Source organism: Giraffa tippelskirchi, chromosome 9, assembly GCF_054371585.1.
Source record: "Giraffa tippelskirchi isolate mGirTip1 chromosome 9, T2T-mGirTip1v1.2.pri, whole genome shotgun sequence".
Classification (NCBI taxonomy): domain Eukaryota; kingdom Metazoa; phylum Chordata; class Mammalia; order Artiodactyla; family Giraffidae; genus Giraffa; species Giraffa tippelskirchi.
Genome location: NC_137283.1, coordinates 110,214,026 through 110,238,635, shown reverse-complemented (window position 1 = coordinate 110,238,635; position 24,610 = coordinate 110,214,026). Strand labels below are relative to the sequence as shown.

The 24,610-nt window shown below is 42.7% G+C and overlaps 2 protein-coding genes and 1 long non-coding RNA gene across 7 annotated transcripts in view; 2 read left to right on the top strand and 1 right to left on the bottom strand.

Moving 5' to 3' along the window:
* Nucleotides 1–17,649, top strand: part of CRYBG1 (crystallin beta-gamma domain containing 1) — a 242,698-nt gene extending 225,049 nt beyond the window's left edge. For all 4 annotated transcript variants that reach the window (XM_081526875.1, XM_081526873.1, XM_081526874.1 and 1 more), the window contains 9 exons: nucleotides 2,114–2,240; nucleotides 2,441–2,473; nucleotides 3,633–3,745; nucleotides 4,744–4,873; nucleotides 7,655–7,794; nucleotides 9,123–9,246; nucleotides 9,675–9,833; nucleotides 13,097–13,259; nucleotides 16,934–17,649. In XM_081526875.1, the coding sequence (XP_081383001.1) occupies nucleotides 2,114–2,240; nucleotides 2,441–2,473; nucleotides 3,633–3,745; nucleotides 4,744–4,873; nucleotides 7,655–7,794; nucleotides 9,123–9,246; nucleotides 9,675–9,833; nucleotides 13,097–13,259; nucleotides 16,934–17,022 (1,078 nt within the window). In that variant the 3' untranslated portion in view covers nucleotides 17,023–17,649. The remainder of the gene's footprint in view (nucleotides 1–2,113; nucleotides 2,241–2,440; nucleotides 2,474–3,632; nucleotides 3,746–4,743; nucleotides 4,874–7,654; nucleotides 7,795–9,122; nucleotides 9,247–9,674; nucleotides 9,834–13,096; nucleotides 13,260–16,933) is intronic.
* A 2,209-nt stretch (nucleotides 17,650–19,858) lies between these two features.
* Nucleotides 19,859–24,610, bottom strand: part of RTN4IP1 (reticulon 4 interacting protein 1) — a 61,762-nt gene continuing 57,010 nt past the window's right edge. For both annotated transcript variants that reach the window (XM_081526880.1, XM_081526879.1), the window contains exon 9: nucleotides 19,859–19,986. In XM_081526880.1, coding sequence (XP_081383006.1) covers nucleotides 19,879–19,986 — 108 coding nt within the window. In that variant the 3' untranslated portion in view covers nucleotides 19,859–19,878. The remainder of the gene's footprint in view (nucleotides 19,987–24,610) is intronic.
* LOC145520470 (uncharacterized) lies at nucleotides 22,639–23,981 on the top strand. The gene is made up of 2 exons (XR_014064488.1): nucleotides 22,639–23,639; nucleotides 23,809–23,981. It is a non-coding gene; the product is annotated as an uncharacterized LOC145520470 (long non-coding RNA).

Below are 24,610 nucleotides of genomic sequence, written 5' to 3'. Positions count from 1 at the left end.
CTGCAAGTTAATGTCATGACCATATTTAGAACCAGCCTCCTAATTCTTCATCTCACAGCGTTGGAGAATAGAATTTTAAAATTGCTTAATGAGTTTCTGAAGTGGGAGAGCAGTATTTTCTGAAATAGACTGTGATTGGTGCTTATAGCAGTTTCTCCATTCAGATGGCCAGAAGTGAGTCCAGATGTTAGCTGTCATAACTAATTATCACTTGAGGTTTTTGCAGTGTTCTCTTTGATGGCTGTTTATTTCCAAGTAATAACTGTACTTGAATTTCTAAGTCAAGCCCTTTAGATAAATTATAATCTGTTCTAATTGTGAAGCATGTGGGCTGTTTTAAGTAGAATGGTAAATTAAAAGATACTTTACAGGGTAGGTGGCAGTTCGGGTCAAGAAATGAGACCGGGTGAGCCTCAGGAGACTTGGACAAGGGTTCATTCATCCCTGGCCACTAACTGATTGTGTCACCTTGGACAGGTCACATCCTATTCAGAACAAACAGCAACAAATAATTCCATGTGATACTTCTTACCCATCTCTGATGAACTTTTGAGGGCAAGAATTTTGTCTTTTTCACCTTGCATTCCTAGTATCCCAGCAAACATGGTAAATGACCTGTCTGTTAAATGAACAAATAATTTTTTCTGTGTCTTTAGGTTTTCCTTTCTGTAACATGTGAAAAACAGTTCCTCCCTGTTACTGAGTCCAAGCTCACACTGCTCGCCATACAATAGGCCAGTTAATTGAGAGTCAAGGTGTTAGGGCAAGGAATAGCCACTTTATTTAGAAAGTCAGCAGACCTAGAAGATGGTGGGCCATCTTTGTCCCAAAGAACCATCTCCCAAGTTAGAATTCAGGCTTCTTGTACTCTAAAAGGGAAGAGGGTGTGGCAGATTGTTGCAAACTTCTTGGTACTGCAATCCTTTGTTCTTGGCAGCTATCCATGTAGGTCCAGTCACAGTGTTCCTATAAGCCTCCACAAAGCAATTATAATTTTCTGTTCTAGAGCTATTTATCTCTATCTGAATGGGAAAGTGTTACACCTTTAAAGGTCAGAGTCTTGAGAATGGACTATGATGTATATTTCAGTCTATAAGCAACATTCCTTTATGGAGGAGCCGCACCAGCATGACTAGGCACAGGCCACAGAGCACAAAGGTTAGAGCTAAAGGAACAGATTCAGTGTGGAGTCAAGTTTGTTCTCTTTTATAGAAGAATAAATGTGGTAACAGATGTAAAAAGCGTTTTGGAAAGTTCTGAGCATATACATAGGCATAAAGGTATTATTCCTTTAAGCTGTGAGAGGACCAGTGCAGGGCAGTGAATTAGCTGAGGAGGAAACACTGAGTATCTCTTGAATGTAACAGAACTGAAAAACTTTTTCCCTTCAAAGACTTTATCTTTGGATAGGAAACAGCATCAATAGGTTGGTTTTGTTGACTTTCCTCCCTGAGTGTGGATCATTTAAAAGATAAAAAATGTGAAAACATTTATAAAAAATGTGAAAACGTGAAAGGAGATTTGTTCTTAGTATTCCCCAGAGTTTGTTCAGTTTTGCTTATTATGTAGTTGTGTTATGTTGGAAATACTGATTGAAACAAAATTTTCATTATTTAGCTATTTTATGATTATTTAAAGCATTTTTCTTCTGTCAGCTTCCCCGCCCCCCACCCCCCACCCCAGTGTGATCTGTTGCGTAATGGAGACATAACTTCTGTAATATCTTTCTGGAAAGATAACTTTTTGTTATCAACATTAAAGAATCAATTCTTAGTTGTTTATTAGAAGAGTTTTTACAGGTATTTCTTGAAAGTCCAAATTGTCTCTGTAGAATCAGAAATATAGAGAAATATTCTCATTACAGCTTTCTCAGGGAATAGGATTTGGTAAGTGAGAACATCAAAAGGTTCATGCAAAGATATTCTTTTTCTTGCCACTTTGATTTGTCCTACAAGTTATCTGCTCCTAAAGATTAATGGAGAGCAAGAAAAATTAAGATCACTAATTAGTAAAACAAATGAAAGTTGCTCTATGATACATATTTACTCAAATGTGTGATTTATTACAAATGTAAACTATTAAGTATAATGAGTCAGTGTTTTTGTTTCTTTAGGTGGGTAGCCTATGAAAATCCTGACTTCACAGGAGAACAGTATATACTGGATAAAGGTTTCTATACCAGCTTTGAGGACTGGGGAGGCAAAAACTGTAAGATCTCCTCTGTTCAACCCATATGTTTGGTAAGGAGTTATATATTTCTATGAGAACATTTGCCTGAATTTTGGATTCCCTTAATGTGTGCTTCTGGCTCATGAAACACTTTATTATAGAAACTACCCTGAGATTATTTTTAATGGTAATTGTTAATGATCTAGAGAAAAAAACTTTCAAGATGTCTATCCTATTCATCTCCTTTTCTCTTCCCTTTAAAAATTCTTAGGATTCTTTCACTGGCCCAAGGAGACGAAATCAGGTAACTTAACAAATTCTCTGTTTTTCATAATTAGAAACCTTCCATTGAAAAGCTGAATTTATGTGTAAAACATACTACATTTAAGGATATATTGTTAGTTTTACCCATTTTTATGCCTGAAAGCATAACCGTCTTTTAAAATTAGATTTAAGTTTACAGTAAGGCTTAATTAGGGACCTTCCCAGGTGGCTCAGTAGTAAAGGATCTGCCTGCCAGTGCAGGAGATGCAGGGAGACGGTTTGATCCCTGGGTTGGGAAGATCTCTTGGAGGAGGAAATGGCACCCCACTCCAATATTTTTGCCTGGAAAATCCCATGGACAGAGAGGCCTGATGGGCTACGGTCCATAGGGTCAGAGAGAGTCGGACATGACTGAGCAACTGATCACTCAAGGCTTAATTGGTAACACTGACCCATATCTAAATACTTCTTATAAAATGTTCGTATATGTAAATTTAAATTTTATATCATTACAGTGGATTATTTATATTAATATACTGGGATTAATATTTCAAACAATAGCATATGGTTATTGTGGTAAACAATAAAATATATTTTCATATTTGCTGTGTCTGCATTAGACATTTTATATGGCTTCTTTTACATGGTCTCTCACTTAAGCCTTTTGAGTGCTGACTCTCTACACTAACTGAAGTGTTAAATTTGTTATTTAAGACTTTTTAATGTAAGTGTTCAGACAGCCATAAATACAGAGGCACAAACACCAGTGTAGCCTCCTTTATTGGCATACACAGAGTCTAACAAGTCAGCAGGTGACTTCCACTGAGGGAGGAAAACTGCTCTACATGTTTCCAAAATATAGTTTCTTATAAATGTTAGACCTGTAAACAATTACTTTTGGCCACAATAAAGCTTTAAAATGCCTCACAGCTTGTTAGGACAGGATAGGATGTTCTGTAGAAAGCTGCTTCTATTGTTGGACTGTCCTTTGATGACTCTGAATTAAACAGTCATGAATGGTGCACCCAAAGTACTTCTAATTAATCATTAATATAGATACAGAAAATTAAAGGATTTATAAAATTCACACCAGTTTACTGTAACAAAAGTTAACAGGTCATGTTTGGTCATCATTTCAAAGGCTGAATAAATATATTTAGGAATATAATTTTACTTGTTTCTGTTTACTTTTTTCAAAGATTCACTTGTTTTCGGAACCACACTTTCAAGGTCGCAGTCAATGTTTTGGAGAAACAATAAGTCAAATTGATGATTCATTCTCTACCAAGTCTTGTCGAGTTTTAGGAGGCAGGTAAGCAAAACAGTGGACTGGAAGAGCCCAATCAGTGTGGGAAACAGGATTCATACCAGTATATATACCTGTAGGTGCTTGGCACTATAAAACCACCGAATAGTACCAGACTATGTGAGTACTGCAGTATACTTTAGAGCATGGGTGCTGGATGTCAGAGGACACAGGCATCAATCAGTGTGGGCGGGAGAAGTTGAACATCATCCCCTCGTGGTGCAGTGGGATTGAGACCAGGTTCTTTGCACTGTAGGTCTCTCCTGTCATCTGTCAAGGGATTCTAGGTCATCTCTGAGGCTCATCCCAAGGTAGATTTGTTTACAGGTGGGTAGGAGGAGGGTAGGCATTCTGAATGCTAGGCAAGTGCATGGCTGGACTGGAGTGCTGATGAGGGGCACACTGCCCTCACTAGCTGGGTGGTCTCTGTATTTGGGGAAGGGGAAGTGACTTTGGACAGGGAGGGTGGACTCAGATGGCGACTTCCCTCAGCATGTGAGCTTAGACGGACACCACAGGAAAGACAAGACAGGCCAGGCAAGGAGCCCAAGCCAGGGGAAGGGATCAGGAAGCCTTTAGAGCAATCTATGCAAAAGGCGATGAAGAATTAAGTCAAATAATGATAGTAATAGTAGTGTCAGTAATGCCTTTAATCATACACTGAGGATTAGTGTATGGGAAGCTTCAAGGGCTTGGCAAAACCACCTTGGCCTGTAGCAGAATGGTGGCACCATGAGAGGAGCAAGGAATGCTGGAAGGCGGAAAGGTGGAAGCATGAATCATTCCATGGAGAAAAATTTACTTCCCAAATACAACGTTATTATGATTATTAATTTGCTACAAGATGAAATGCAGTAAATACATCCAGATATTTTTGAAGAAAGAACACTGTTGGCCATAAGAGGCATTGTGTTTATTGAATGGCAGGTCACCTCTAACAATCAGACTGATTATACAGGAAGACTCAGATTATACACTGTACGTGTGTGGTTTTTCCTTTGTAGCTGGGTTGCATATGATGGAGAAAATTTCTCTGGTAATCAGTACGTGTTGGAGGAAGGCCACTATCCTTCGCTCTCTGCCATGGGATGCCAACCTGGAGCAACTTTCAAGTCTCTTCGTTTTATAGATGTTGTAAGTACATCAGGGTGAATACAGTGTTAACAGAGATGTATGGTCAAAGCTGAGTCAAAGCAAGGGCACCAGCAGGTAGACTTCCTCATGGACAATTTGGAGGCAGAAAAAAATAATTACATGTAGAACTTTGCACCCTGGTCTCTTTGAAGATCTCTAAAATGTAAATTGGTTTTGTTTTTTGTTTTCTCAGACTTGAGGGGCAGTGTTGAGTCAGTCCTGGTTCACTTTCATGGGCTAGTTCAAGGCCCTCTGTCTTGTTTTTCCATTTCATACCTGACCCCTATTTCTATACCTCTCCCTTTACAGGCACCCATTCTAATGTGTTTGGGGTACAGCTTGGATATTCTTATAAAATGTATGTTTTATAAAAATATGTATAAAGGCTTTTGTTTTATATACAGTATTATGCTATAGTTCCCACTGTGTTATAAACATTACTTACATTAAAAATTTTTAAGAGCCATCTATTATGCTGTATGTACACCTAGTTAGAGTCTAATGTGTGTACATGATGTAATATGTACATACAATATGTAGTCAATAACCAGATGTACATACAGCATAATGGATCACTCTGGGAGGGAGTCTTTGGGGAATATAGACTAAAGGGGGATTTACTGGATTTCATGTGCATGAGTATCCAGTTTCACTAGGGAAAGGGAAAGGGAAGTCGCTCAGTTGTGTCCGACTCTTTGCGACCCCGTGGACTGTAGCCTACCAGGCTCCTCCGTCCATGGGATTCTCTAGGCAAGAATACTGGAGTGGTTTGCCATTTCCTTCTCCAGGGGATCTTCCCCGACCCAGGGATCGAACCCAGGTCTCCCGCATTGGAGGCAGACGCTTTAACCTCTGAGCCACCAGGGAAGTCCACTCCAGTTTCACTAAGTACTGCCCAATTCCACCACTTTACACTGTGGCCGGCAGTGCATGTGGGTTCCGATTTCCGGTATCATTGCCATTATCATTGTCAGTATTCTCTGACATTGTAACTTTTGTCACTTTGATAGAATGGGGTAGGGAGTATTATCTCATTGTTAGTTACTAGTCATTTGGGTTTCTGCTCAGTGAATTGCCTACTTATATCCTTTGCCCAGCTCTTTAGTTTTCTGCATTATTGATTTGCAGAAATTCCTTATAGTTTTAAAATCTATTTATTCTATTGTTTTAGAGATTTGTAATCAAATTACTTCCCCCAGTTTATCATGTATGTGCTAATCCAGATTATAGTGCTCCTTTTTGACCAGAAATCTTTAATTTTGACACAAAGCAATATTCAGTAGAACAAAACTATAAGATAGTGTTCAGATGTTAAAGTCTGGGGTCTGACAGTTTGGGAAACATGTTAGTATTTGGTAGCTGATAAAAAGCTTGCAATGTGTAGCTGGTGATTTTAGTGTTAAAGGTAGAAAGAACATATATGTGAGTTGGCTTTTTCTCATCCCCTCCTGCCCTTTCATATAGCAAAAATGTTGACCTTTCTTGAGATGTAAAAATAGTAGCAGTGGAATATGGGATGATGTGGTAAGATTCATTAACTTACAAATAACAAAAAACCTAAAAATTGGATATTTAACCTGCCTGGAGTTCTAAGAGCTAACTACAGATATTGTTAAAAATAATAACAACAAACCCACTTCAGATGTAAAGCTTTCAAATGTTTTCCTTCAACTAGAACTTAGTATTGTATGTGCTCACATAATTTTGGGCACTGATATTCTTTTAAGTTTTGATTATGAAGAAATGTACATTTTACACCTATTAAGAACATATGTTTTAACTGTGACGTAATCAAAATCGTTAGGTTGTTGTCACTAAATTAGAGTGGTTGGTATGTTTTGGCACGCCATCTCAGACAAAAGTGCAATGAAAGTACAAAGTAGTAATACTACTACAGTTTTCCTTCTATGTTTTACATAATTCCGAGACCATACAGACCACCTCTGCACACTGATCTGTTCTGTTTATTGGTCTTTCTACATACATCAAGGCACAGCACATAAACGAAGCAGTAAGATACCACACCCTTGCCACAAAACTTTTAAGCAAGTTGGAGACTTTTTGATGTATCATTTTATGATTTTAGGATTATCATCATGGGAGCTTAGTCTAGGGTCATAAAGGTCTGTGATTTGAAAAGCAAGCATAAACAGCCAACTTTTCTGAAAATCAGTGGACTTCTGTGCTGTTGTCCTCTTTAAGTGATCAGCTGAACATGGGGCTTCCATCCTGTTTTTCCCCCTCTTCCTAACTATTATTCCTACAGGAAAGTTTGGCAGTATACAGAATCACTGTCTCAGTTAAAAAAACAACCACCACCAAAAGACATTTGAAAATGCATGTAAGTGGAAGGCTCCTTCATCAGGCCAAGTTGCCACTCGACCCCAAAGATCACCATAGCCCCCAACCGCTCACCATTTATATCTCCTTGGCTTTCTAGCTCCTCCTAATCTCAATAGAGAACAGCCAAGTTGAAAATAAATTCCATTAGAATTGACAGTTCAGGTGTATACACCTATTTCTTTATGCCTGGGCTGTTTCCCCCATTTTATAACACTTTACATTTACCTGCCTTTCTATGCAAGGGAAAAACTTTCTGCCCTCCATTCTTCCTCTCTTTAGCTTTGGAGCATATAAACACCCAGACTCTGGGAAAGGGAATTTACGAGCTGTCAAACCTGGCCAGATCTTGTGCTTTGTCTTTGAAACAAGATGATTTTCACATGAGCTCAAATTACCATCAAGGAGGAGTAATAAAACATTATTTTTGTTCCTAAACAGGAATTTTCTGAGCCAACAATTATTCTTTTTGAAAGAGAAGACTTCAAAGGGAAAAAGATTGAATTTAATACAGAAATAATTAATCTCCGATCCCTAGGATTCAACACGCACATACGCTCTGTCCAGGTGATTGGTGGCATGTAAGTTGAGTTACCAATTTGTTTATTCAGTAGACTTTAAAAATTACGTTTGATCATATTTCTTTTCTATGTTACCTCAACCAAATTGACGTATAATCCCTTATCTTCTGTAAGGGTTAGTATTTATGCTCCCTCACAGTATACTTTTCCCATTTGGAAAAGCCATGTGTGGGGCATCATCTCTTCATTCAGATTTTCAGTTGACTTAATGTAAGAACATTAACATTTCTCAAAGTTCCTAGGTGAACATTGTAATAAATCTATTATTTTTTTTAGTGAGTAGGAAAAAGAACTGATTTTGCTTATCCCTTTGAAAGACCAAGTCATTTAATTTTAGAGTAAGGATTGTGATTTTCCTTCAGCCAGGAGTAACCAACAGATGCTATATGCTAAACGATTAAAGGTCAACATAAGATTTTTCTCAGCTTTGAATAATTCTAAAATTAAGACATAAAAAATGAATATGGACTATCAGTGTAATATATTTTTAAGAAAGTGTTTTTCTTTCACTCATCAAAACAATAGGTATAGTCTGAAGGCATCAAACATTGGAGTGGACTATGGCTATTTAAAAAACAAATTCAGGTTATCAGGGTGGTAGAGTTATACATGACATTCTTCCCCAACAGGTTTAAATTAGTATTTTGTTTTTATGATAAAATGGCTAAGATGATAACATTTTAGAGTTCTGGGATTAAAAATAGAGAACATTCTTCCTTGATATATAATACATCAACCCAAGAGGAAGGTTGCTTGCCTGCTGGTCTGTGCTGGAACCCGTACTTCATGCGTGGGTATCACAGCACTTCTGGGTGGAACAGACCTGAGCAGTTTAGGTCTTTAGCAGTTTTCTGCATTGAGGAAGAATTCTCATTTTAAACAAAATTTTACTATTTATTTTTATCTAACCCTTATAGAACACTTACTATGTATAAGAACTTTACAAGTATTAACCATTTAAATAAAGGTCTATTATTACAACTGAAGATGTTTTATATAAAGCTCACAGGAAGTACTGGGCTGTCCTGCTAAAAGACTAGCTCTAGCACATTGCCGTACTGGAAAAAAAAACCTACCAACTTCTCTTCAAGAGTGGAACTTTGGGGCATAAATACTCATGTACCATGAATTTGCTATTTGTCAAGAAATGGGTACCGTAACTGTTTTTGAAAATAAGGTAGTTTCCTTTTTTTTTAATCCTCCCAATGTATATTTGAAGTATTATATAAAAGCTCAGCCTAAAAATCAAAACATTCTGAAAATATAATTGGAGCTCATTGTCAAATGGACATTGCCACTTACTGCAGTTATCTCCTTTTGTTTTCCAGATGGGTTACTTACGAATATGGCAATTATAGGGGCCGACAGTTCCTACTGTCACCAGCAGAAGTACCTAAGTGGTATGAATTCAGTGGCTGTCACCAAATAGGTTCTCTACGACCTTTTGTTCAGGTATTTTCTTCTTCTGGGTGTTCCGAATACTTTTCTCTGAAATTTTTTTTGTAAATATAATTAAATTTTTAGTTTCAGTTAGTTTGAAATTGGCTTCTCTCCCACCCCACCACCTGAGAATTGCTGAATTTGGGCTATGTTTCTGGTGTTAAAAAGGTTATGACTGCTTTCAGAAATGTTATTACATCCGACATCAAAACGTGGTATGTCCCAAGCCCTGGCTTGTCTATAGGCAGCTCCCAGCCCCAGGCACTCTGAAATTCTGTCAATCTCTCTTCATTGAGAAAATCCTAAAGCCTCTGAAACTCTGACACAGCAGTTATTCCTAATCCAGCCTCATTTTGGATTCTGCCCCTGCTGTTGATGCTTGTTCAGTGCTTCTAAAATACAGCATGTAAGTGACTATCGCTTGGGTTCTTATCTTCTAGAAACGAATTTATTTTAGACTTCGAAACAAAGAAACAGGGTTATTCATGTCAACCAATGGAAACCTAGAGGATCTGAAGCTTCTCAGAATACAGGTCATGGAGGATGTCGGTGCTGATGACCAGATCTGGATTTACCAAGAAGGATGCATCAAATGCAGGGTGAGATTTGGGGTTAGACAAGGGTATGTAAGGGCATTTTTCTTCCAACAGATGCACTTCACAATTTCCAGAGCTCTTTTGGAAATAAGTTGGAACTTTTTTCATGAAAATACTTCTTAGCTCTGGTAGAAACAGTCAAGGAACCTAAAAAAGAAGTAAATCTAGCACTGATCCAAGAAACACCCTTTATACTTGATTTTTATACAGAAATAGAATGGAAGAAGGAAGTATCTGTGTTGCTCTCCCATTTTTCTTTCACTTTCTTGTTACAGAAATAAACTTCTAAGCCCCATCACTATCAGCACAGATCACTCTTGGTCTCCTTTTTGGAGGACCCCATAGACTAGGTGAAGAGTGAGGAGATACCACCCCATGTGCAACACACTCCATTTCCTAATTGTCGTGCCTTGTAATTTCCCTCCTATCTCTCCCAACATAATGCACATTTAAATGCTGAGCATAGTAAGATTTATGAGAGAACTCATGCTTCTATTGTAGATAGATATTCTTTTTAACTCTTTGATGTTATGGGCTTGACTGTTTGCTCCTGATTTTTTTTTTTTTTTTTTAATCCTGGTGCCCATGAGTCAGCAAGAGGCATACAGCCTTGTGAAAGGAAGACAGCTTGTTAACTAGGTCTGTTGTGCTTGAGGGAGAATCATCCTTTCTGTAAACAGATGTATACCCTTCAGACGTTTAGAGAAGAGCACAAGAAACAGAAATAACTAATACAGAGGCACTGAAAAAGCCAGGGAACATTTCATGCAAAGATGGGCTCAATAAAGGACAGAAATGGTATGGACCTAACAGAAGCAGAAGATATTAAGAAGAGGTGGCAAAAATACACAGAACTATACAAAAAAGATCTTCACGACCCAGATAATCATGATGGTGTGATCACTCACCTAGAGCCAGACATCCTGGAATGTGAAGTCAAGTGGGCCTTAGAAAGCATCACTACGAACAAAGCTAGTGGTGGTGAGGGAATTCCAGTTGAGCTATTTCAAATCCTAAAAGATGATGCTGTGAAAGTGCTACATTCAGTATGCCAGCAAATTTGGAAAACTCAGCAGTGGCCACAGGACTAGAAAAGGTTAGTTTTCATTCCAATCCCAAAGAAAGGCAATGCCAAAGAATGCTCAAACTACCGCACAATTGCACTCATCTCACATGCTAGTAAAGTAATGCTCAAAATTCTCTAAGCCAGGCTTCAACAGTACGTAACTGTGAACTTCCATCTGTTCAAGCTGGTTTCAGAAAAGGCAGAGGAACCAGAGATCAAATTGCCAACATCTGCTGGATTATCAAAAAAGCAAGAGAATTCCAAGAAAACATCTATTTCTGCTTTATGACTATGCCAAAGCCTTTGACTGTGTGGATCACAACAAACTGTGGAAAATTCTTTAAGAGATAGGAATACCAGACCACCTGACCTGCCTCCTGAGAAACCTGTATGCAGGTCAGGAAGTAACAGTTAGAACTGGACATGAAACAACAGACTGGTTCCAAATAGAGAAAGGAGTACGTCAAGGCTGTATATTGTCACCCTGCTTATTTAACTTAAATGCAGAGTACATCATGAGAAACACTGGGCTGGAAGAAGCATAAGCTGGAATCAACATTGCCGGGAGAAATATCAATAACCTCAGATGTGCAGATGACACCACCCTTATGGCAGAAAATGAAGAACTAAGGAGCCTTGATGAAAGTGAAAGAGGAGAGTGAAAACGTTGGCCTAAAAGCTCCATATTCAGAAAACTAAGATTATGGCACCCAGTCCCATCACTTCACGGCAAATAGATAGGGAAACAGTGGCATCTCCAAAATCACTGCAGATGGTGACTGCAGCCATGAAATTAAAAGACGCTTACTCCTTAGAAAAACTATGACCAACCTAGACAGCATATTAAAAAGCAGAGACATTACTTTCCCAACAAAGATCCATCTAGTCAAAGCTATGGTTTTTCCAGTAGTCATGTATATGTGAGAGTTGGACTATAAAGAAAACTGAGCACCAAAGAATTGATGCTTTTGAACTGTGGTGTTGGAGAAGACTCTTGAGAGTCCCTTGGACTGCAAGGAGAGCCAACCAGTCCATCCTAAAGGAAATCAGTCCTGAATATTCATTGGAAGGACTGATGCTGAAGCTGAAACTCCAATACTTTGGCCACCTGACATGAAGAAATGACTCACTGGAAAAGACCCTGATGCTGGCAAAGATTGAAGGCAGGAGAAGGGGACGACAGAGGAAGAGATGGTTGGATGGCATTACCGATGTGATGGACATGAGTTGGTGATGGACAGGGAGGCCTGGAGTGCTGCAGTCCATGAGGTCGCAGAGTCAGACATGACTGAGCGACTGAACTGAACTGAAAAAGCCAACTTCTGTCTGTGAATTATCTTAATTCAGGGAAATGGTATCTTCCAGCAGTTATTTCTAATGAACATTTCAGTGATATTTAACAACTTTGAATTCACTAGTTCAGTGAGAAAAAGTAAAGTGTACTAGATTATTAGAATCCTTTTATCTCAACATGGAATAGTACACTTTTCAAAAGTATTTTCTACATCAATTTGTGTGAATGTCATATGAATATGACTACCATACCCTGTTTATATGTTAAAGGTAGATTCACTTCATAGAAGAATCCTTAAGATTTTTGCATTAGAACACACTCTCACACTCTACTGCACACATTCTACACTCTCTATATTTGGATAGCATGCCTCTTTAAGAAAATTTGACATTTCTCATGAAGGAAGACAAGAGAAATCAAAAAATGGAATTCCAAGTTTTAAAATAAAATGCCCTTTTAGCAACTTCAGTGCTACAACAGCCTTCAAAATTATAGATACAGTCATATGCTGGAAGGCTCAGGCTGAGTGGGGTAGATACGTCCTAGGGAGAGTTAGCTACAGACCCAGAGACGCAGATCATAGTCATTTCTAGGGGGGAGAAGTAGACGATGGGCACTTTTAGTGTCCTGAGGCTTCCCTTACTAATAAGCCAGACGACCTCACAAAGGGCTTAAGTCTGTTAGAAAGGACAAAAACAGAATGTTCCATTACTGATGTCATTTGAAACAAAGGGCATAAATATTTGTTTGATCCCAATGACCACGGCTAAAAGCTGAAATACTCATGTATAAAGAAGCTGGGAACTAAGATAACTTTAAAAATCGGCTTACCAGGGAACTGCTTACAGTGGTACTTGCATGTGTGTCCCTCCATGTGTAAGATGCCTTGTCCCTTCCGCTGAGCAGATAGCGGAAGACTGCTGCCTGACCATCGTGGGGAGCCTCGTGACCTCCGGCTCGAAGCTGGGCCTGGCACTTGAACAGAACGCCGACAGTCAGTTCTGGAGCATGAAGCCTGACGGCAGGATCTACAGCAAGCTTAAGCCAAATTTAGTTTTAGATATCAAAGGTAAGGATTATTTTAGATATCAAAGGTAAGGATTATTTCTCCTATCTGCCTTGTTGTGTCTTTCTTTAGTTAACTAAAAAGCTCTACTTTTGAAAACGAGTGCACTATTAATAGTAAGTGATCCCTTATGTTGTGCCAGCCTCAGTGTACACACGTCATCTCATGTGATCTTCACAGCAGCCCTAAGAGGCCTGTGTTATCCCTCCTCTCCCCATTTTACAGCCCCTCAGAACTGAGGTTCAGAGGGGTTAGTCAGTCTGGCCACACCCACAGTGCTGAGGTGGAATCTGGACATGGGCCCACTTTAAACCATTTATTACAACAGACTAAAAATCACAAGTTAAAAGGCTATGGTCTCAGTCTGTATAGCTGATGATGCATGTAACCCGAAATCTAAGACTGAAAAGGAATTAAAACAAACACCAACACAGCCAAAGAGATTTCAACTGAACATTTGTTCAGTGAAGTTACTCCAGAGTGAACTGATTGATGGTGCTTGGGGAAGACCAAATACATTTCTTTAGGCGAGTGGTTTCCCAACTTTATCTGAATCAGAATCTCCTGCAGGGGCTGTTAAAACACAGATTGCTGGTACCCCGCCCTCAGAGGTCCTGATTCAGGTGGTCTGGGTTAGAACCCTGCATGTCTGACAGGGTTGCGAATAATGCCCATGCTGCCTGTCTGGGAGGACTACTGATGATAATTTTAAAATAAAGCAAAAAAACCTTACCAAATGTAGACATGGGGATTTAGTAAACTCTTGTTGCTGTTGACAAGCAAATGAAGACAGTGCATTTTATTCGTGTCATATGGGGTAATTTTGCTTTAAATTATTAATGGAGACTCTATTCCGTATCAAGAAACCAGTGTGGTGGTGATTGTAAATTTAGTGGAACTGTACTATATACCACACACACAGTTTTAAATTGTGGCTAGAAAGTTGGCTCAGTTTTACTTGAGTCAGGTCTCTAGACCACAGCTGTCATTAAAAATTAAGACATAGGATTAAAGAAATAGCTTGTAGCTGAGTTTTAAAATAACTTGTGGAAAATGGAGATAAGCCTGAACATTTTTCCATCGGGGGCTTTGGTGGCCACTGATTCTGATCTGCAGGTGGGGAGAGTGGTCAAGCCACCTCACAATGGGGTCTGAGGTCACAGAGACTCAGAGGAGCAAAAGGTGCTCAGAGGCAAACCGAGTTCACTGAGGTGGAGGCAGGGCACTACACTTACCGAGCAAAACTAATCAATGTCTGACTCCAGGCTGAATGGGGCCCACCACTGTACCTTGTATAAAATACAAGCAGGAGACGAATGCATTGTAGGCTGGTACAACAGACTTGTCAGTATGTACACAAGTAAGATACCCATTTTATACATGATCAGCCTGAGGTTCAAACTGTTAAAGAGTCACTATTTTAATTCTTATTTGGATCAACTTGTTAAACTGGAGCTCCTCAGTCTATACAAGATAGTTTCAACACCTCCAGAGAAGCCAAAGAAATGTGACTAAATTGGAAACACAGATGTGGAGGAAAATATGGACCAGTGCTTCTTACAATGTGATCTGCTTCCTGTGTCGAGGGTTAAGGTCATTGTGATCTTTCTGAGCTAGTCTCTTAGAGCATTTCTTTTATTCTTTTAACATGTACTTGTTGGGTACCCACTTACCCACTATGTGACCAGCTCTGTGCCAGACACTGGGGATACCACAGTGGTGGGGCGGGAAAGGACAGTGCCTTGGCTTCAGAGAGCTTACACTCTGGAAGCTCCAAGCATATGGGATTTTCCCCACTTGCTATGCTGGCAGCTGACCAGGAGTAAGGATACCTGGCTTTTAGTCTTGACTCTGAAAAGGACTGTGGGGCTTCAGGAACTTTCTCCTTAGGGGCTTCGCTTTAAAGCTCCAAGGTCACTTCCTAAAATGCAACACAAATTAGTCCAATGCCTTTGGAATAAGGATACTGTTCTGGTCTATTTGTGACCTCTCTGCGTGTCAAGCACGATAGCTGCAGTAGTCCCTTGCTATCTTGTTCAACTGGGTTTAAATGTCTCCGAATGTGGGAGAATGATGCCATCTTGTGGACAAGACAGAGCAGGGCCACAAACCCACATCCTGTGCAGACGGGACAGAAATACAGCTCTCTTCAGGGCACTGCATAGGAGACTGACTTTCCTTGGCTACAGTTGTTGACCATTTGTTACCTACTAATACTAAAAGATTTATTCCTTTTAACCCATCTCCTGATATTTTGACAGACATCTATATATATTATTTCAGACCAAAGACATGACAACAGTGTAAGCTGATTCATGCTAATTTTAAAAACATCAAAGTTTAGGATGATTTTAATTCTCCCCAAAGGCAGAAGAATGAATCAAATTATTTTTCAAGAACTTTCTAGTTGTCATAACTCTAGAATCATGATATGCACAGAAAGTATGTTTAAGATACTATAATCTTGAAGAATGAAAAAGTGCATTGTGACCTTAAGATAATACTTCCTGACATTTCAATGGAGTACAGTGTGCGTGCCTCAGTGGAGACGGTAGGATTTGTGGTGGTGGTAACTTTATCTCACTGCAAACTTAAGCATAAAAAGCCCAGGGCACCTTGCCTTTGTATTCTGTCCTATATCTAGCTTTGCAGAGGTGCTCAGTTATCATGATGATAAATCAGTTTCTTACAAGAGGGGCACAAGACATGATTTTCTTCCCTATCAAAACCTATTATGTAACTTTTCAGACCTTTTGGAGGTTTTAAAAGACAATAAGAATGTTTGATTCCTCTTGGCTTAAGGCTGCAGTATGATTTCAATACCAGTCACACTTACCCTGCATTGAGATGAGCAGATTTTAATTCTGACAGAGCCCTAGGTGCTATAACAATTGGTACAGAGGCTTCTGCAGAAAAGTACCTGAAAGGATGTTTACGCCACACTAGGGAAAAAAAACCACATGAGCCTTTCTTTTGTCCATGATACTTCTCCATTGAAAGTAGAGGCTATGACGCTATTTTTAACACTAAAGAATCTAAAATATCTAGTAGGTACCTTTGGCAAATACTCTGGTGAAAGGGAGCTTATGGAAACTGTATTGGTTTTACAGTTCAGTGGAACTCAGCATATTAAATGCTGTGAGTTTTTATGCACCACAGCCTGTGGGTTCCCAGAAGTAGAAATGCTGTTCTGTCTACTATACTTCCAGGTGTCACTCAAACACTGTTCACTGTTGATGCAAAATTTGTCCTGATGACCATTCCACTGCTGAGGCCTGCCTGCTTTCTTCCGCTGCTATCTAAAATCCATGATCCCTCCACTGAATATTTGTCACCATCTCTGCTCCTTTCCCATCTCTAGCTTCTTTCCTGTTCCCCCCGGCTTCACAGATCTTAAAAGCTAGCTCATGGTCACTCATAAGACTTGAGTAGGAAAAGGAGCCCAGGGAGGTAGGACATCAGTATGGAGCTGCTGATGTCCTCTGATGGGGCTTTAACACATCACCCCCAGTGGGTGGAGCCTCTTAGTCCTTGGAGGCAGTTCTGGGCTTTCCTCCTGTTTGGTTTCCTTAAGGCACGTAGTTTTACACCTTGTTTACTCTTGTTACCCCAGTGTTGTGATAAACTGTCTTGCTACAGCTCCTTCACATGGGCACATTTCCTTTTCTTTCTTTCAGGGGGTACACAGTATGATCAAAATCACCTTATCCTCAACACTGTCAGCAAAGAGAAGTTAACACAAGTGTGGGAAGCCATGGTCCTGTAGACCTGAATAAAGAACACAGGAAGAATATTTCTGGAGGTCTTAGAGCTACCTTACTTAAACAGAAAGAAAGAAAAAAAGGCCTGCTGCTGGAAGTGCAAAGAAGAGAGTAGACCTGCTCCTTCAACAACTCTAAAGTCTCTCTTGAATCACGTTCCTGTGACCAGGACAACCTCTCATCTTATCCAAAGACTGTGATCATTTTAAACCAATCATCTGTCCTCTTGTTTCTTCCCTTTCTTTTCAGGAGCTGCTTAAACAGGTTGCCTCCTTAGCAGCTTTAGGGTGCTTTTTGGAAAAAGTTATACTAAGACCTTAAGCGACGATGTACATTTTAAATTATTTCCAGAGATAGAGAACAGGAACAAACTTACCAACCTTGCAGGCCTACAAGTCCTGTACACTTTTAAGGGAAGGACAGAAGCTCAAGTTTGTAAGGTAGGAGACGCTTCAGCATCTGAGAAGAAATCATTTATTAGGCCTGTAATTTTGGTCCCTGACCCTCTGTTTTCTGGACTCATTAATTATGCTGTAAAGTGGGGAAAGCCTTAGCTGTTCAGACATATTTTAAGGAACTAAGTATAAACCAAGTATGTTTCTGTTAATATTAAAAATTAGCAAATTTACAAAGATATCATGTCCACGTCCACTAACATTTATTAGCAGGATCTGCATTATTCCCACTCACCTGTGGGCCGCTCTAGACTGTCACATGTGAGTGCTGATACTTTTCCTGTGCATCTACTGAAACAGTATGATCATGAGCTAATCTATTAGCCCATCCTCACTCGCCTACAGCTAGTTCTGCAGTGTTAAGCAGGCCTTTGCTCAACTCGGATCTTTTAGCCCAGGTCCCCCCCACTCCCCACCCCCCACCCCATGCTAACCAGTTGCACTGGCGTGAGGCCTGCACGGGGCTGCCTTCCCTGGGAGGCCCTACAGCTGCTCTGACCACTGGGGGAAGCCTCCCGTCACTTACTTCAGGAAGCAGACACTTGAGGTGTGGAAGGCTCAAGAGGATGACCAGTGGTTCTCTTCAGAAAGAAGAGGGAAGGAGGCTATAAGCAATCCCTGTTGACTGAATCTTGGGACTAAGAACCCTAAACTGCAGTGAGTATTTCAGTGAAGACTGAAAATGCTGAGCCGCTCACTGTACACTCACTGGCCAAGTCGTCCTCGTCACTGAATACTGTTGCTCCTGTCACGTATCTCGTTTCCTTTCATCTACTCCAGTCTGCTTCCAGTTGTAAATGCTGAGCCTCTGGAGTCTGTGGTGGGCAATGATGGTTATCAGTAGTTTACCCTGCGGTATTTAAAAGTCTGCTCGCACGTGTCCGATAGCGGCCGCCACGTCTGTCCTGTTTTCGGGTGCACAGTGCTGGCCTTAGGCCTTCATGCATCTCACTACATACAGTACAGCGGGGGTAGGACCAGCTAGTGTGTGTGGAATTTCTCTCTCAAATAAACTTGTTTTTGGTTAACTGTATTGATAAAATCTGAGAGGATCCATTCAGGAGCTCTCCAAATACTTCGAAGAGGGTCAGGAGCAGATCAGAAATAAATGTCTGATCATGACATGGTGGGCTTCAGAGCTGCTGGATTAAGGGCAGAGAGAGATTTCTGGCTGCCCTCACTTCAGACTCGGTGGTAAAAGGGGCACACGCCACTCTTCTGAGTGGAGATGCCCCCTCACTACCACCTGGGAGCCCTCAAGGCAACAGGGCTGACGTTGTTCGGAGAAGTCAAAAGTGGCTTATTTACAGCTGGAAGAACCTCTTTCTCCTGAGGTGAATTTGTACTGGTGGGAACAGTAATTCTAGAGAAGAGCCCTTATCCGACACACTACAAATGAGTGTCTAGCGGGAAGAAACTGAGGAGAAAGCCACTCACCCAGGTCTCTGTCAGAAACTGAACACTAGCGGCTGAGGAGCGGCTGAGGAGCAATGATGAGGAGCAGCAGCACAGCAGGAAACAGACACTTATCGCCAATGACGGGAGGGCACAGACTAGAGACTCAACAGCCACAGCGGGCTTACTGGTCAGGTCAAAGTGGAGAACCCTGGGCCCCAGTGGAAGGGTTGTCATTTCCACAGAAGAGGTCCCAGAGAAGCATGTTTCCATTGCTGAAAGAGGACTAGGTCTCTTATGTACAAAAGTAAGGGTTTTAAGAAGTTAGAAACGCTAACATCTCCTTTCATTCTCTGAGAGAGGAATGAACCAAATCACCAGCTAGACTTTTATATATGCCCCTAAGAGATTCAGAACTCTGAGGGCTGTGAGGACTGCCCTAGAGCACAGGAATAAAGATCGAAGGAAACCCTGGCCACTCTGAAAAGTGCTCACTGATGAGTCTAGAAGCTTTAGTAAGTGCTTCATGCTGCCACTCCTCCACACACTGGAAGTTTTAAATCTCTCACAAACATTAAGACGGTGAAACAGTTTGAGCTACTAGAACAGAAAGTGCCACAACAATTTGCAAATGTACTGTGAAAGAAAGCAACAGACAATTTCCACGGACTTTACAGACAAACCTAAGCGCGGATGTTTTCATACTGTATCCTTACTTACGTGTGTGTCCCTTGCGCTTGGCACAGAGAGAGCTTGGCAGATGGGCAGGCGTGGCAGGTGACAGGAGAAAGCCCTGGGCAGGGCAAGGTGATGGCCGAGGGTGGGAGCGTGGCTATAAAATCTCTATGCCCGGCTCAGAAGATGGAAAATTACTGGCAAGAAGGGGTGTGTTTTTTACATTTATATCATGGAACTTGCAGTCTCATCTGGAAAGGGGTGGCTAGAAAAAAGCTGGGGCCTGCAGGCACTCACCGAGTAAGAGAGCCAACAATCACCAAACTGAATGTTTATTTAAACAACATTAATGACGGTCTTTCCTCGTGCGTGTCCCCTTTCTACCTTCAGGAAGGCTTCTGGAACTTTAGAAAATGGAAAGGTTTTTTCAATAACTGGCTGAATCTGTAAAACACAAGAAAGGTTGACCGGTGGGTAAGAAAACCTGCATCGCTCACCATAGATAACGTGCGTGCTGAGTTTCTTGGAGTCGTCAGCCAGGCCGATCTCTCTCGGGTCTCTGTGGCGCCCCGCAGTCAGGAGCTCACAGTGGGCCAGGCCACAACTGCACTGCTGCCCCCCTTGCTTATCCTGTCCCCCACCCCTACCTCTCTGTATCTCCTATAAGGCAGCCCACCCGACCATCTGCCTTACTCCTGCTCTGCACTGCTCACGTCACTCTCCTACTCAGAGCCCCTCCACAGCGCCCAAAGCCGGCACCTGGTAGCCACCACCATCCTGATCTCAGCCCTCTGCAGACCCCCACTCTACCAAAACGGGGTACTTGTCTGAGTACAGGCTGTGTGCGCCTCTCCTCTGTGACATCTACCGCATGTCCAGCCTAGGTCTCACCCGAGCCTGCCTGACCCATGGTCTGCAGTGTGTCCAGAGGACCTGTGTGGCCTCTTCACAGACTGCCTGCTACAAATGCATATCTCAGCCACGCTGTCCTGTGTGGCAGACACCAAAGAAGGCATTCGAAGTTTCCTGCTGTGCAGGCAGTGCACAGGATAGGGAAAGAGTTTATAAAATTTGATAAATATTAGGCATATCTACTTGACCAAAGCTGAGTGCATCGTGGTACAGGCCACATCTTCTGTATCCCCCACAATACCCAGCACAAGGTTAGGCACATAGCAGGAGCTTATTAAATGTCACTTAGGTGAAAACTAGTAGGATAACTGGGAAGCGTGAGTCTTCTGTGGGCCCATCTGTGGCTGGAGCTGCCCTGGGGGCTTTGCCGAGCTGCAGAGCTGGTTAGAATTTACAGGAACGCCAGCTCGTAAAGGCTCGAATACTGCTGGCTCTGTGTGGTGTATCGTTAGTGCTGCCAGCAATTGCCTTTGAAACTGGGACCAGTTAGCGTGCTCTCTCCCCACGCAATCTGACTGAACTCATCCTTTTTAAAACTTTAAGCAAAAATCAGTATCTATCCACTTGGCATCTCAGTGAACTATCTCCCACTGCTCCACAGGCAGGAATCAGTTGTCAGAAGGCATGAGCTTACATCTTTCGACCCTTTTACAAGAGGAAGAAGTACATGCTCTTGTGGTATTCAGATGGGCCTTCCTCTTGTGTGAATTTCACAGCCCTGCCACCAGAGAGCATCTCAGACCCCAAGTTCCCTTCTCCAAAAAGTTGAAAATTTTTCTGTACTTAGGAACCACGATAAGCTCATAATAACAGCTCCAGCATGGATTGTCCTCACTATGTGCCAGGCACTCTAAGTGCTCTATGCATTTTACCTCATTTAATCCCGACAGCCACCTTATGAGGTAGGTACTGTTATTCCCTTTTTACAGATGGATACGTTAACGCACAGAGTTAAATCACCAACGTCACGTAACAGTTGAGTGGTAAAGACAGGCTTTGAGCTGGTACCAGAATCTCTGCTCTCCCCACTATACACTAAACCTTCTGTACATCATCGGCTGCTTTCTATATCTACTAAAATCTTAAGGGGAGAGAAAGGTAACCAAGGATTATATGGATTCATCACAGCCTGCATCTTAGCTGGCCTACCAGCCATGTTAATGTTAATGGACCATGCCAGCTCAGGATCCAGACTGTGTCCAGGCCACTGAGATGGCCCATGCGTGTTCCTAGGCCACCACTCCCACTGCACCTATGGAGGACACCACTGGTTTATAACTGTGGCCCTCCCCAGCAAGCTGAGCATGACCTCAAGATGGCAGCCACTATGAACAGAACAGATTTGAGCCAGCCTGTTGGAGGAAACCTACTTGCTTGTCTGGTAGAAAAGTGGAAAGCATCCAAGCTGTTCCAGCATGTCCCACCCGGAACCTTCTGAACCCAGCCGCTGGGACACTGCTTTCTGGATGCTGATTACCTGAAAAGGAATCACCTGAATGCATGCTTAAAATGCAGAGTTCTTGGTCTCCTGTTAGACCAACTCCATCAGAATCTCTAGGGGAGAAGAGTTTTCTGCACATCAGAGTGGGAAACACTACAACCTTTTGCCTTATGCTTAAGGTTCCTGACTTGTGTCAATCAGGGGCACATCCACCCACTCCACAGAGGCTGAGCGTCTTCCTTCTAAGTGCCAGGCGCTGACGCAGAGCAGCATAAAACAGGCACCTGAGAGAGAAATCAAGAAAGGAGGCAACATGGACTAACTCATCAAGGAGCAACCAGCAGCGGCTTTATGGGAGCCACTCCAGAATGAGAGGCTGCCCGGCAGGCTCCACCCACCTTAGAACCTGGCCAGAGACGCAGAGTCTGAACTGATGACCCAGGCAGCCGCTGGCGACGGCACGCTTTAATCTGGCTGGCAGGCCCATTGTGGCGGATAATCCCATGGGGCTGACTGGGGCATAACGGGCATTCAGCTCTTCCCGCAAGTGACAAAGAAGAAGAGGCTTTCGATGAACAGGCAGGCAAATGCCACTGCTGGCTGAATATGTGACATCAAACAGAGATTAACAGCATAAAGAAGGCAGTGTCTACGCGCAGCCTCACACCAGACCCCGAGTGCTTGTTTGTGATGGGACAAAGGGATCAGAGCAAAAACCCAGAGAGGGGAAATAAAGGTTACCCATGGCACAGTGGGGACGCTGCTGCGATGACTGCTGCAGCCTGGCTCACGCACAGAGCCCTGGTATAAAGCGGCGGGCTGCACACCGCACTTGGGGGCAATGCAGGCGTGCAGGAATCAAAGCTGACTGGGAGCCCACGGCTGCAACATTCCAGCATTCCAGTCTTGGACCCAAATCCAAGTTCTCCTGATGGCCCTTCCCTTTCTTAAACAAAGGGTGCACAAAGGCAGGCCCTGACATCCTTCCCTGAGAACAGGGACCACGGGAACCTTGGGCTCCCTGGTGCAGCCCGGGAACACTGTTGTCAGCAGCAGTTGGGACACCTCCCACCTCCGAGGTGGAAACCCTCTCGCTGAGAGCTGGTGGGGAGGGGACGCCCCCAGGCAGGCCTAGTGGCCAGGGGAGGCTCTCCCTCAGTCCCCACTTCCCCGCACTGAACAGTAGCGGCCAACAGGGGTGTGCGGAGTTGGGGGATCTCTGAGCCAGCCTGCTGGACAGATTAGAAACTGAAGCACATGTGGGTACGGGCTAAGTTCAATGTCAGAGCTCTTAGCAGAGGACCAGAGTGAGGATCCCAGACCCCCGATGTCATCACTGCACAGCTTGGGGACACTTCGGGGAGGGAACTCTGAGTCTGTCACCTCTTCCCCAGACCCTCAGCTACAGCCTCCACCAGGCACAGAAACTGACCTCAGAGGGTGGGGAGTATGAGGGGACAGAGGCCCAGGGTGACCTAAAGCCCTTGGCACGATCCCAGTCCACCACCTGGGGATGGGCCCAGGGTCCAAGGCAGGGGCAGCAGGACCACAGCTGACCACCACCTCGCGGAAAGGGGTAGCTCTGAGTTCCACCACAGGGCCAGGACTTCCAGAGTCAGGATAAAGGGGGAAAAGGAGGCTTAACCTAAGGATATATGAAAAAGGAAAGGGTGGGCTTTGCTCAGACTTGCTATTTCTGAACTCCCTGGCCCCAGATGGAAAACTCAAGGCTAGAAGATAGAAGGTACGATTAGGAGATGATATGGGAGGGGGAGGGTGCAGGAGGAGACTACTCCCCAAGGGAGTAAACATACCCATTCTGGAAGCATCCCAGGACTGTCCCTAGGCCCCCCTTGAAAAAAGGCACTCAGAGCCAGAAGGTAAGAGGAGAAACGGCCTGCATCTCCCCACAGAAACAACTTCAGACGCATCTGAAAAACTTCAGCAGCATCAAGGCTATGAGGTCCATGAGGCACCTGCCACGTCTGGCAAGACAGCGCTCTTCTAGTGGGCCCAGAGACTCGGTCCCTAACATTGTTTCTATGGGGGAGAGCGGGAATCCACTTGCAAATAAAGGAGTTTAAGGTTTTGGAATAGTGTTCATTGCAAAGTTAGGGCCCAGCCATTCCAACAGGGGTCTGGAAAATCACCTGCCTCAGAACCTACAGCATGCTCCTACAGCTGTCCTAGCCGAAACCGTGCCCAAGCCACACGTGGCTATCTACATTTAATCAAAAGTAAGGAAAATAAACAATTTGCTCCTTCAGTAGCACCAGCCACATTTCAAGTGTTCAATAGCCACAGGTGGCTAGTGGTTACCACACTAGGCAATGCAGACAGAGACCATTACCGTCACTGCAGAAAGTTCTAGTGAACAGTGTGCAGGATGCAACCCAGCATGGCCAACGCATCTGTCCACGCCCTACTGAGCAAAGCAAAATGCCTATCAGCCCTCAGTAACAGTTTTGAATTAAATTCAAATAAGTTCCATAGGGACTATTCTGATGCTGGCTAAAATAAATAAACCAAGATATGAACAACATCACTCAACCAAGACACCTGGTTGGTCACCTAGGCTCTTGAATGGACCTGTGGACTCAAATGGCCTTGATAATACAAGAAGAACACAGGTGGGCATACACATACTCAGCAAGATGAAAGTGCACAAAGGATCCCATACTTGAGCCCCAGCCGTCGAGTTCCCCTCCTCAGGGG